This window comes from Balaenoptera ricei, chromosome 12 (assembly GCF_028023285.1).
Source record: "Balaenoptera ricei isolate mBalRic1 chromosome 12, mBalRic1.hap2, whole genome shotgun sequence".
Classification (NCBI taxonomy): domain Eukaryota; kingdom Metazoa; phylum Chordata; class Mammalia; order Artiodactyla; family Balaenopteridae; genus Balaenoptera; species Balaenoptera ricei.
The window spans coordinates 12,066,980-12,079,630 of NC_082650.1; the positions used below are offsets into that span (position 1 = coordinate 12,066,980).

Below are 12,651 nucleotides of genomic sequence, written 5' to 3' on the forward strand. Positions count from 1 at the left end.
ACTTGGATTCCGCTCTCAACTATGCCCTCGACCCTGCAGGTGAGGACACCACGGCCATCATCAAGCGGCCACAGCGCACACAGCTGCTGGGCAAGGTCACTGTCGGAAGCCCCTGGATGTTCACTTCATCTCCCCACATTCGATGCACGAAAAGACACAGTGGGAAATGAAATGAAACTGCCGTCTCTGCAGTTTTCCTTTCTCCCCTACGGGACCAAAAGAAGAGGCTACGGGTAATTCTGCTGGGCTGCCTGTGAATGAGGCTTTCGGCAAAGTTCAGATAAAATGACAGTGATGTTAATGAAAGGGGAAGCTCAGATAAGTCTCGTGGAGAAAGGAGGTGAGAGCCGTGTGTGCGTGTGTGTGTGTGTGCGTGCGTGTGTGTGTGTGTGTGCGCGCGCCAAGGCTTAATTCACGGACACAGTGTGTTAGAGCTGGAACAAGAACACCCCTGTCTCAGACCCCAGATGAGGGGCTTGGAGGGAGCTGCCCAAGGCCACTGCAGCAGGTGAAGGCAAGGCCAGGCCTGGATTCTCAGCTCCCACGCTGCTGCCAGCAATTGGCCGATGAAATGAGTTTAAAACCATTCCAAACCGTCAGCAAATACTTACAGCAAAAGAACTGTCTTCCCAGGCACCTGCATTTTTTGTAAAATGTTTCTCCAACTACTAACTGAAGCCTCTGAGATGAATAAATGAACTCCCCGGGTAGCGAAAGGTTCGGCCGCTGCTCCGTGTGATGGCTGGGGACGCCTGCGAGATGCCCGGCACCTCCGCCGCGGGGCTCTGTCCCGCGCGGTGACCGCCTGTGTCCGGAGCCGGTACCAGCAGCTGCTTGCAGACAAGCTGTTCCCTAGCTCCTCATCACCTAAAGTGATCTCCGTTCCCCCTTTCCCTAAACCGGTAGAGGCCCCCTTCCCACAGATTGCAAATGACAAACCAGAACATCTGTTTCCATAGTGAAAGCTACCTTGGTAACAAAACGACCGGGGAATCTCACTTTTGCAAGCCCTCTCAGCTCTTCCGTCCTCTCGCCCTCGCCTTCAGCAACTCGCCACTTCAAGGAGCAGGCATCTCCCTCGTGAGTGGCAGGGTCCCCGGCAGATACCTCGAGACCCCTGCCAACATACATACAACTAACTAGCTGTCACACGAGGGGAGCAGGAAATTGCGACAGCATCTTCTGTTACCTTCACATAGGACTTCTCTGTGTCCATGAGCTCCTGGATGACTTTTCGGAGGCGATCTGCATCTGAGAGGTGGCGAGCCAGCGGCCTCGGAGGCGGGTCCTGACTCTCCCTTGGTCCTTCCATGCCGGTGGTCTGGGTGTCGTTATAACTCCTACAGAGCGCGGCGATCTGCTCGGCACTCTGCGAGGGAACAAGAGGCCCAGGACGTTCTCCATCATTATCAACAGCCCACCAAAGACACAGGGGCTCTCTCTTCGCCCAGCGCCCTCTCAGGAGTCTCACGGGGCACTTATCTAGGGCATCCGGCTTCATTCATCTCAAACCACGCTGGCTACCATTCAAGGTTCTGGTCGTGAAGATATGAACTTACACTTGTTCAGAACTTACCCATGATGCTTTTTCGCTTTCATAGTAGCTGTTTGACAGATGCTTCTTTAGTGCTGAGACTAGAGAATAAGGCACAGAGCTAACCCTCTGCAATACAGTTGAGGTTGCTCTAAAATCAAGGTCATGGCTTTGTGAGAGCACAATGGGAGATAGACTCATTTGGGCCACTCTGTCCCCTCAATGGCTCGCCTAACAGAGTTCAGTTCCCCCACTAAACGGCCCTGAGAGACTCAGGGACGGGGCAGCAGTTTTAGGATGGCCTGACCACAAGGGGCTTAGATCTGCCCCCCAGTCCAGCCCTGGAGCTCTGCAGCCTCGGGCCAAGTAGCAGCATTAGGAGTGAGAGTTTGAGCTGCTGCATCAGCCAGGAATGGTGGTAGAGGGCAGGATGTGTAGGAAGGATAAGGTCCCCACGCTGAAGGGGTGCAGAGCCCAGTGGAGGGCACAGATGGGGAGCAGATGACACGGGAAGCCTGGTGAGGCTTCGTGGGAACCCTCACGGAGGAGGGAGACTTGAGCAGCCTCTTAGCAGGAAGCAGACGTGTCAGACCCAGGACGTGGGGGAAGGGAGGGTCCTTATTGCAGGTAGTGGGAATAGAATCACACAGGCTGAAGAACGAGAAGGAGCGGGAATGTCTGCGGGGATGAACAGCCTCCTGTGCAAGTTCCTGCTCAGATTTAAGCGCAGCATGAAAAGCCCTCTCCGGGAGAACCCATCTGTACACTCCTGCCTCAGGCTGGTGGCTTAAGGTCTCAAATGTGTCTCCTCCTATATGCCTCTTCCTGCCTGGAGCATTGTCAGATTACATTCAAAGTATCTTTTTTATTTCTCTTTCTTCCCATTCCTCCCACACACAAGTTCCAGCCCATCAGCCTGTAAGCCAGTCAAGGGCAGGGTCCTGCCTTTCTTTGTCATCGCCCCCAAGTGCTCAGTGTTGAGTCCACCTCTGTTGCACTGACGTTATTATTGAATAACAGAGCAGCTTAGTCCCAACACGAATGACCGATATCCATCCATCTTTGGCAACTTTCTGACCCTCAACTAAAACTCTCCTTTCTTCAGCTAGATGTCTCCATGCCTGATCTCCATCACGCTGTCTCGGGTAGAAAGCTGCACCAGTCAGAAGCACCTCTTCATTCTCATTGAATTCATTTTCTTTGCCTGGATATTTCAGAACACTAACAAGTCACACAGCACATTGGTCAACCTCAGTGGCCAATTTGTTACAAAAGCTGTCACCTGACACACTGAAGTGCCTCACAGTAAAAGTAGGACACCTGCCCTCCCTTCTTCTCTCCTTCCCTGTTCTACGCCCCACCCGCCTTTCCGCAACACAGTGTCTTCATATGATGGAAACAGACAACACTGACACTTAGCAGTGATCTTCTGGCTAGACTTTCAATTCAACCTGGTGGGAACCAATTGAGGACCTGCTCTGTCTCCAAAGAGATAGAAACCAGCCCCTGCACAAGGAGATAAGACTTGCCAAGAAACACCAAAGCACAGCCTACGGCAGACTGGAAACCAACACGAGCTTGTGTGGAACAAACGAGAAACGTGACACACGTTAGACGAAGGGGAGCAGGGGAGCGTCATGTTGGAACAGGCTGTCTGGAAGGCTTCAGTGAAGAGCGGATTGTAACTGGTCCTGGAAGGAGCGTGTACCAAGGCAGAAGCACGGAACGAGCCAAAGGCGGCGGCTGGAGGGGGATGGTGGCGGTGGAGGGATAAGCCCAGTAACATAAAGAGCCCAACTCAAGGCGCGGGGTGAGAGCGGGGCCCCCGCAGATGTCTACAATGAGAACTCCCAGACTGCTGGCCTGTTTCATATAATTGCTTCTCCTGTATTTTGACATTAACCTTGGTGCAAAAGTTAAATCAACCATGTAACAGATACTAAACCTCCAACTAGACACACAGAGACATCTGAAGTAATTTACTTCTAAAACAGTTAAAGCATGTGTAAGCACTAATGATCCTCCTTAAGTACACATATTATCCCCTTGTTTTTATCCTTAACTGTAACACTAGCATACTGCTGGTAATGCCTATCAGAAGATGTTCATTCAGAGTAAACTTTCAAAGAACAAGTAAACAGACGTGGGGCTTCCCTGGTGGCAGAGTGGTTAAGAATCTGCCTGCCAATGCAGGGGACACGGGTTCGAGCCCTGGTCCGGGAAGATCCCACGTGCCGCGGAGCAACTAAGCCCGTGAGCCACAACTACTGAGCCTGTGCTCTAGAGCCCATGCTCTGCAACAAGAGAAGCCACTGCAGTGAGAAGCCCGCAATGAAGAGTAGCCCCCGCTCGCCGCAACTAGAGAAAGCCTGCACGCAGCAACAAAGACCCAATGCAGCCAAAAATAAATAAATTAAATAAATTAAAAAAAAAAAAGAAAACAGACATGGATCTTAAAGCACCACTTAGAATGCAACTTGACCTATCAAAATGTCTCATAACATGTTTGAAACAACCAAATCTCATGATTCATTATTGAAAAAACTCCAAACTGTTCGGTCATGCCCTAGAAGCCTAACGACACAGCAAAAGCCAAACAGAGCAGTGCAGCCAAAAGGTGGCTTTCCTTCTCTTCTAGGACATGAGCCTCACGATGAAGCACGAGGAAATATAACCAAACCACCCCCAATCCTCTCCTCCTCCTCCTGCTCCGCACTAGACTTCAACCCAGGTCACACGTTTGCTCTTTGGGAGGAGCTATTAAAAAACACCCATGGCTGGACCAACTGAATCAGAATCTTTGGGGCCCCAGGTGTGCTGCTGTGTGACTCACATGAGAACTACTGGTCTACCCATCAGCAGAGCGAGCATTCTGCCTGCAGTTTCTGGGAGGATCATGTTGTCCCCAGGGCCTGCACCACAGGATGGCCACGTAAAAGTTATGTGGACTGAGCTCACAAGAGGAAATAGACAGAATCACACCTGTGCGCCTGGCGTTCTGGGTTTGGCTCCACTAACAAACAGCCCAAGATAATAATACTGAGACTCTCAAACTTACTTATGTGAAATCTCTATACCGGGATTTGCACCACAAGCTCAGACAATGCAATTTTGCAATCCTGAAAAATAACAGTTTCCAGGGCTGTAGAATCCAAATTAATAGCTCACATATACTGTATAAAATAAGATCTGACAAAATGCACCATAAGTGAAATGGCAGCTGGTGAGACTGCAGCTTTGCCTTGCTGGGATGTCAAAAATCACACCTAACAATGCAGTGTTAAAATAACAAGATTTTAAAAGTAAAGTATCTTGCCATTTTAGAAAATCAGAATTCATGTTGAGAACGCTTCTGGTAAGATTAAGTTGGAAAAGTAAATGTTAGCTGAGAGTTTCATGGCAAATGTACTTTCAAAGGTACCATAATGAAGTGCTCAAGTGCTACAAAGTCACCTTAGCTGCTGTCTAGGGAAGGTTGTGAGGATTACCTGGCATCAAACAAGGCAGAGCCACTAAAAGGAGAAGAGTAATTGTAACTATGTTTTTAGATCGTATCTGAAAGAGTCACTTGGTTGGTTATATTTCATTTCCTCCGTTCTTAGTGATGGTTATAAAATTGAACTGCTTAAGGTAGAATTCTGGGTGTATCTGATAAGCAATTTCTAGGAACAGAGACTATTTTGGTTGGGATATTTTCACACGTACGCGTGGTGATGGAGGTGAAAAGCACAGACAAGATTGAGGGGAACCGAGTTCTAGCCCTGGCTCTGCCCCCAGTCCTCCACGCGTGCTGGGCAAGACTCATTTCTGAACCTTCAATTTCCTTATTGATGAGAAAGAGGAAGCATTACCTAGCCCATCAAGTAACCCCTCAAATTGCCATTTGGACCACGGAGAAAGGGGAACTTGGATTTGTTGAGCACTTGCTGTATACAAGACAAACCCAGGGGGCGGTGTTCTCCTAGAACTATCAGGCATTCGGTCCTTACGATGCGACCTGCGACCGGCTGAGACTACAGGTGCCGAGCGCGAAGGCAGCACCTGACGGCACTGGATCCTCCTACTCTCTAGCTGTCTGCACGGTGCCGACCACTCCCTGGTACCTGGCAGAGCACGGGCAAAACAGGCTTGCTGCTCCGGCTGCCTCTGCCCACAGTGCCGTCAGGGCTCTCCCGGCCCCAGGAGAATCCAGACACACCCCAGGCGTGCCCGGGATGCAGCCACTGGCCTCCGGAGGCCATCTCTGCTCAGGGAAGCAAATGCAGCTCCCCGCATCTGCACACAACTGTGACTTCTGTTAGGCTGATCCCCGCTCCCCTCCATCCCCAGGGATGCTGCTTTTAAAGCAAGAGACAGATGTTCACAAATCAGGGCTGGGCATGCATGCGGATTCAGTAGCCAGACGGTGGGTGCTTGTGCAGAACAAAAAACACACTGGAACTTGAAACTCAGACTGGTATTTCCCAGTTCGTAGTGATCAATGCTGAGAACCTTGGGTTCATCGGGGGCCTTGCCTTTTATAAGAGAGCATCAAACATCTTTTCTTCATGAATTCATTTTTAAAATTTAATGAAAACAGATTTCCCTAAAACTATGCTATATGAAAAAGTAGTGATATTGACCCACAAAAATTTTTTTCAGGCTTTTAAGTTTTCACTAAGGCTGATCCCTGCTTGAAAGTGATTTGATCTCATTTATAGATGAGGAACATCTCACTCAGGACCTCTGAGTTAAGTCGCTCTTCCGTGTTCTCACCAAAACCAAACAAACAAAAAGTAACTATGTGCGGTGATGGGTGTGTTGATAAACTTGACCGTGATGATCATCACAACGTACACGTATATCAAACTAAGTTGTACACCTTAAATAGATATAATTTTTAATTGTCAACTATACCTGGATGAAGTTGGCAGGGAAAGACATCTAAAACAGAGTTATCTTTGTTTCTGTGTCTTAAACGTGTGAATACAGACACCTGCTTCCCTGTATTAGGGCTGCAATGTGTCTCTTTTTCAGGAGCCCCATTTCTTGGGGGTGGCAATGAAACTGCCCAGGATGACCAAGCGCCCTGCCCCAGATTCTCTCTGGAGGAAGGCGGGGGCTGAGCCTTTTTCTCAAACAAGCTTGGAATCCCGTAGGTGACCCTTTTAACCTTGATTTGGCTCAATACCTTTCATCCGCAGCATCAAAGCTCCTCCTGGCCTGGATTAGTTAAGATCTGCTCCCCTGAGCATAACTATTCTGATGTTTGCTTTGCTCTTCTTTGGAGGCATTGCTACCTGAGGCTTTTCAATTTCCCTGTGGGTTTTGAAACCCAAGTTGGGATAAGTACATCACAATATCCAGAACTATTCCGGGACGACGACTGAGGTTTCGTAGCTACTCCGTGAAATATCAGTGCCCATCAGGAGCCCTGCACCTCGTCAGCAGCTGAGCTCTGCCCCATCTTTCCGGGCTCAGTTTGCAATCCTGTCCTCACTTAGGGGCCTCGGGTACTGCAAACTCTTCTGTCAAAGGCATCTGTTGTCTGACTTGGACTCCAAAAACACTTTCAGCTGAAGCAAAAAGGTTTAAAAGTGCTGCATAATTTGGGGGTAACAGTTTGCAGGGAAATGCTGAAAGGTAAATGACAGCATTTGCAGTGTGCTCGACTTTTGAATCCCTGGTTTAGAGGAAAAGGAGGTTAACTTAGAGGGGAAGTCAGTAATGGACTCAGCCAAGACACGGACCTAGAAGGGAGGGTACCCCATACTGCTTGGTTAACTGGTCATACACGGTATGTGACCCCAGCTGCCACCCATGTCCTCCTCTCCCTCCCTCACACAGACCAGCTCTCCGCTGGGCCACCGATGGGGATGGAAGCCCAGGCTGGGTCACATCTGCAGAGGTTCATCCTACCAGGATACCAATCAGAGGAACCAGATTCTACTATTTCTACCATCCCTAGAAAGAATGCCGGAAAAAAAAATGAAAAGCCGTAGGCCCTGGGCAAACAGTCAGTTGTCCTCAGGGACAGTCTAGGCCCGGAGAGGTGTGATTGCATAGTGTGTGCTCGGCTGCGCTCATACAGACCCCCCAGTCCGCTGTCCGGAGCATGAGAAGTCACATCAGTAAGTCACCGCAGAGTGCGGCTGTGGAGTCAGCCGTCCCATCCTAGCAAATTGAGTCAGAAACGCTCCCTTTGGTGGAAAAAAAAAAAAAAATCTAAAAATTGTACAAAGGACTTTTTCTCCATTGACTCTGTAATCCATTAAAGTCTCTAACTTACAGAAAGATCTGACATTATCCCCAAATGTTCCCAGCAGAGGGAATCCAGAAGGATCACCAAGGGTTAACGGCTTCCCCGGAAAGGCTCATGGGCAGAGAGACAGACGATGGGCTGGATTCCAGGTAAGTTGGATCGCCCACGTACAGGTCCAGCCACAGACACCCCGTGCTGCCCCACCTCTGCCGGGTCAGGATTCCTGGCCTACACTCTGCTCCGCGCTCAGAGGCGGCTGGCAGGGCCCGCGGGCTAGGTGAAGAGGGTCTGGTCTATCCTAGGGGGTCTCAGCAGAGGGGGAGGGAAGAGGCGGGGAAGAGGGTCGTATTCACCACCTTGGCAGGGTGAAGGGGAGGTTACAAACAGACCCAAGATGATTATTTTTATATTTGGGGACAGTCATTCACTTTATAGTGATACAGTCCTTGGATTAAAAACTCTAGAGAAATGGCCTGAGATTTTCTTACACTTAACAAAATGGTACAAGAAGAATGAGAAAATGCTCATAATCTTTTCTAGACCAGACAGTTCTACTTCCAAAGGCAGAATGGAAATTTAAAAATGTAAATGTATCAGATGAGTGTTCTTATTTTATGTTGAAAGGCAAAGATTAACCTAAATTATGGTACAAAAATGCAATGAAATCTATGCAGCAATTACCAATGATGGGAGAAATCGGCATCTGTTGACCAAAAAAGGACATGATTTATTGGAAAGGGAAGAAGGTAGGTCTGAATTTTGGAAAGTAACTTTTATGTATATCTACTGCATGTAAACATACGTGCATAGATTTTTCTAACGGAATAATATATATCATAAATGTGGTGGTTAACACTGCATTTCAAGTTATTTTCATTTTAATCTTCGGCTTATCTATAACTTCTCATTTTTTATAGTGGTTTAATTTTTAAAAGAAATTTCTTAATGGAATCCTTTCCTGATGCTTTACAAAAATGATTTGAGGCAGAAGCAGCCTATTTCTAGGAGGACACAGTGATGGACGAGACTGACACAGTCCTTGGGCTCACAGCTCCCAGAGTTCGGCTGGGAAGACAAGCTGGCAGCGAGTCAGTCAAGGTCGATCGGTGCCCAAAGCAGCGCGGGGTCCTGGGAACAGAACAGAGTGACTTTCTGTGGTCGGAGCACGGTCAGGGAAAGCAAGGTGGAAGCTAGGATGGCCTCAAGGGAAACAAAGTTACCTACCCTAAGTTCTGTTGTTTTTACAAGTGTAGAAGGAGAAATTTCCTCTGAGTTCCCTGAAGGAAGGGCCAGAAAAATCAAATTCCATTTATTTACTAACTTTTTGTTGAGCACCTCCTCCATGCCAGGCTCTGTTCTAGGTGCTGGAGATGAACCTTGAATACAAAAGAGGAAAACTCTGACCTTCACGCAAGAGTATCAGGTGGAGAGAGAGGAAGGGCAGAGAGAGGCAACAAGGACATGGACGGATAACAAAAAGTGGAACCCACAGTATCTGGACAGAGGCACAGGGCTCTGGGGAAAACCGAAACGAGAGGCTACGGAGGGCCGGTGGGACGGGCTGCAGCTTCACCAGGTGGGCAGAGAAGGAGATGAACTTCACCTTTGGAGAGCGGCCGTCCAGAGAGCGCGCAGAGTTTGAGAAGCAGAGGGCATCTGTGGGTACCAAGCAGGAAGCGCCCGTCCTCAGGAGACACACCCCCGGGAAGGCGGGTCCGAGCTGTGTGCCCGGAGGTGGGGAAGCACCACGTGTGTGGCTCTGTGGCTCCCAGGCCAGAGTCACCGCCTCGGGGAGGGAGCCATGGATCGATCCAGAGCCCGTGCGAAACAGGCGTGCTGCCTGCCTCTGCTCAGTTTCCTTATTTAACTGGAGTTTGGTCTGAATTCAGGGATGAATAAGACACGCTCTCTCAGCCAAGGATGTTTCAAGGGCTAGGGCAGCATTTCTACACGAGCAGGCGCTTCTTTCACATAAAATACCGGGTGTTTCAATATCACTCTTAACGTAATTCACAAAAATCGGCTCATCCTATCTAACAGATCCTGTGCCAGGTACTGCGTTCTCTCTTTCCCATTTTTCACCCAGAATGAAAGATATGGCTTACTTCTGACGTAGAGTCAAACCTGCGCATCAAGGAAGATGCGTGTGGGCCAGAATTTTTCCTTGACTTCTGAGTGCAAAAATGGTATAAAAGAGACTCTTATGACCCCACTCTGAAACAAGCAGGTGAGCTAAGGGCAGACCATCAGAGCAGGAGTCAGCAAACTATAGCTTTCAGGCCAAACCCAGCCTGCCTGCTGTCATTGCGGATAAAGTTTTATTAGAACTCGGCCACGCTCACCCATCTGCCCATGGTCCGTGGCTGCTTCCGCACTGACATGCAGAGGTAAGTGGTTGCCAGAGCCTAAAATATTTACTACCTGGCCCTTCACAGGAAAGGTCGGCCAGTCCCTGATAAAGAGCTGAGCCCAACCACAAAAGATTTCTCTTTTGAAATTCAGTCTGAATTAAAACTTGAAATAACCGATAAAACTTTATTCTAAATTTTTCAGTGAGTAAAGTGTATATTAAAAAAATGACTTCTACATGTCAATTGTCTACAGACTCCGGATGACATCTTAATTCCCGTAAGATATAAACCATTTTATGTAATATGCTTTCAACTGTGTCAAAAACCAAACAAAACAACACCTGTGTGCTCACCTGGCTCAGATCCAGGGCTCAGAGAAATGACTCAAATTCTCTTTAACAGCTTTTGCTTTCTTTTGTGTGGCTTTTTGATGGATGGGAGAATTCAGTTTGCTTTTCCTGTGACTTGGGGCATTAAGGTCTATTGTGATTGTACCATTTAACATTCATTCTAAATATGTTTATCTAGGTCAAGAAGTCTCTAAACCAATATCTTTCAACTCACGGTTTGGAAAACATATACTAGCCTATCTGTGACTTCTCTGTCTTATCCTCACTCACTTTCCCATCCATAGGTATTTATCTCAGGTCTTAGCTCCCTCTTAATTCTCTTCCTTTGGTTTTCTCTCACAGCCTACTTTTGTTCTGATAATCACATAAATTAGTTTAAACTTGTCTATTTACAGTAACTCTCCCTTCAGCGGTTTATGTTTTCATTGAACCCTATTATTCTAGTTGGTTTTTACTGCTGATTTTTCCAAACACAACATTTCTATTCAAGAGTTGTGCCTCTAACTTTATTCTTGGCAATTGATAATATATTATTGAGCAGTTTTTGCAGCAAAGGTCTTTAAGTGCTACATATTCTGAGAATTTACTGAGCTGAGAATTTTTTCTATCTTCATCACTGTATTTGAAGAGAAAATGTGTCAATAACAACACCAATTGTAATCAAATTCTGGAGAGACTAGAGCTTTGAAAAATCTTTGTTAGCCTCCAATTTCCTGGGCAGGTAGAGTCTCTACTATAAACAGAAGACGGAGGACGACACAGCTGAATCCTGGAAGGGGGCCCCACACACTGAGGTTCAACAGCTCAGGCTGTGTATGACTCTGCCTAGGACAGCTCTGCCCACCTACCTAAGCCCGGACTGTCCCCCAGCTGAGTCCTCTCTCTTTGCCCTGGTACCTTGAGAAGTATATTTTCTTTCTAGTTGTAATCTACAAGGGTTCCTGGTTGCCTTACCTAGAAAACCAAAAAGCAGGGCAACACCTGCTTCCCAGCTGCAGACCAAGCCCTCAGCCCTGGGAGCAGTTCTAAGATTCTCAGAAAACTACAATACAGTTGCCCCTATCCCAGTTCTCTGATGATATTCCTTGGGCACCTCAGATCAGTTTCCAGACTGTCGTAGTGCTACATCTCAGCTGGCTCTAAATAGTTGGCCTGGTCTACCTTCTTGTGGAACATAAGCCTGGGGCCTCCACACCCTCGCAGACTCCCCTGACCCGTAGGAAGTGGGGATGGTGGAGGCTTCACAGCAGCACAGACTAATGCCGTCATCTTGTTATCTGCCCTTCGTTGCTCTTAACGCACGTAACCCTACCAGTGTCCCAAGTAGTCTTCTTATTAAATATCATTATTGTTGCCATATAATAATTTTATCTTAGGAAATATTTTTGTAGGAGTCCACAAGATAGACACTACTTGGACACGTTTACTGTTGTTAAAAGGTGCCCTTTTTTTCCTGCAATGTTTCTCCCAATACCAAAGAAAGAGAGCAGGAAAAACAGCAAATAAAGCAGGAGCAAGCAAGTGTACAGAAGTTTACTTACAAATCAAGTGTTTTCTTTTTTTTTAACCCTTTGGGGATGGGATTTTTTGGGGGGGAGGTCTACATAAATCCTACAAGGAGTGAGCTCCCATGGAAAACCCAACATTAAAAGGTACGTTCAGATCAGGAAAGTTATAAATTTATGGAGAAATGTTCTCTAGGCATTACTGACAAAAATTATAATTCAATATTACTAGACCCTCTGCGCTATGCAGATATACCCAGGGTTGGGCTCTCAGCTACCAATGCACTGGAGATCCAGGAAGAAGACACCCAACCAGCTCTGGGAGAGAAGAGCAATTCTGTTCAGATATAAGTGGTCTTCTCCAGTACCGCTGTACTTTCGTGTACCCCCAACATACAGTTTTAAATGTTTTTTTTAAAAGACCAGTATCTACTACTTATACTGTATTATTTTAATGTTAAGGTTATTATATAGTGACAGATTTTAAAACATGAATTTTATCTACTGAAAAACAAGTTGGAGGTGAAAATATTCACATATGGCCTGCACCTAGTACAAAACTACACTCCAAATTATCAAACTAATCACTAGTCAGATGCAAATATCAGATATTAGTACTTGGTAGGCTGGGACTTGAGAACTTTTCTGCAACAGATTTCAAATTTGTTGA

The 12,651-nt window shown here is 47.2% G+C and overlaps 1 protein-coding gene across 6 annotated transcripts in view; it reads right to left on the reverse strand.

Annotated features, from left to right (window-relative positions):
* Positions 1-12,651, reverse strand: part of TIAM2 (TIAM Rac1 associated GEF 2) — a 236,410-nt gene that overhangs the window by 15,459 nt on the left and 208,300 nt on the right. For all 6 annotated transcript variants that reach the window (XM_059940941.1, XM_059940942.1, XM_059940943.1 and 3 more), the window contains one exon: positions 1,190-1,369. In XM_059940941.1, coding sequence (XP_059796924.1) covers positions 1,190-1,369 — 180 coding nt within the window. The remainder of the gene's footprint in view (positions 1-1,189; positions 1,370-12,651) is intronic.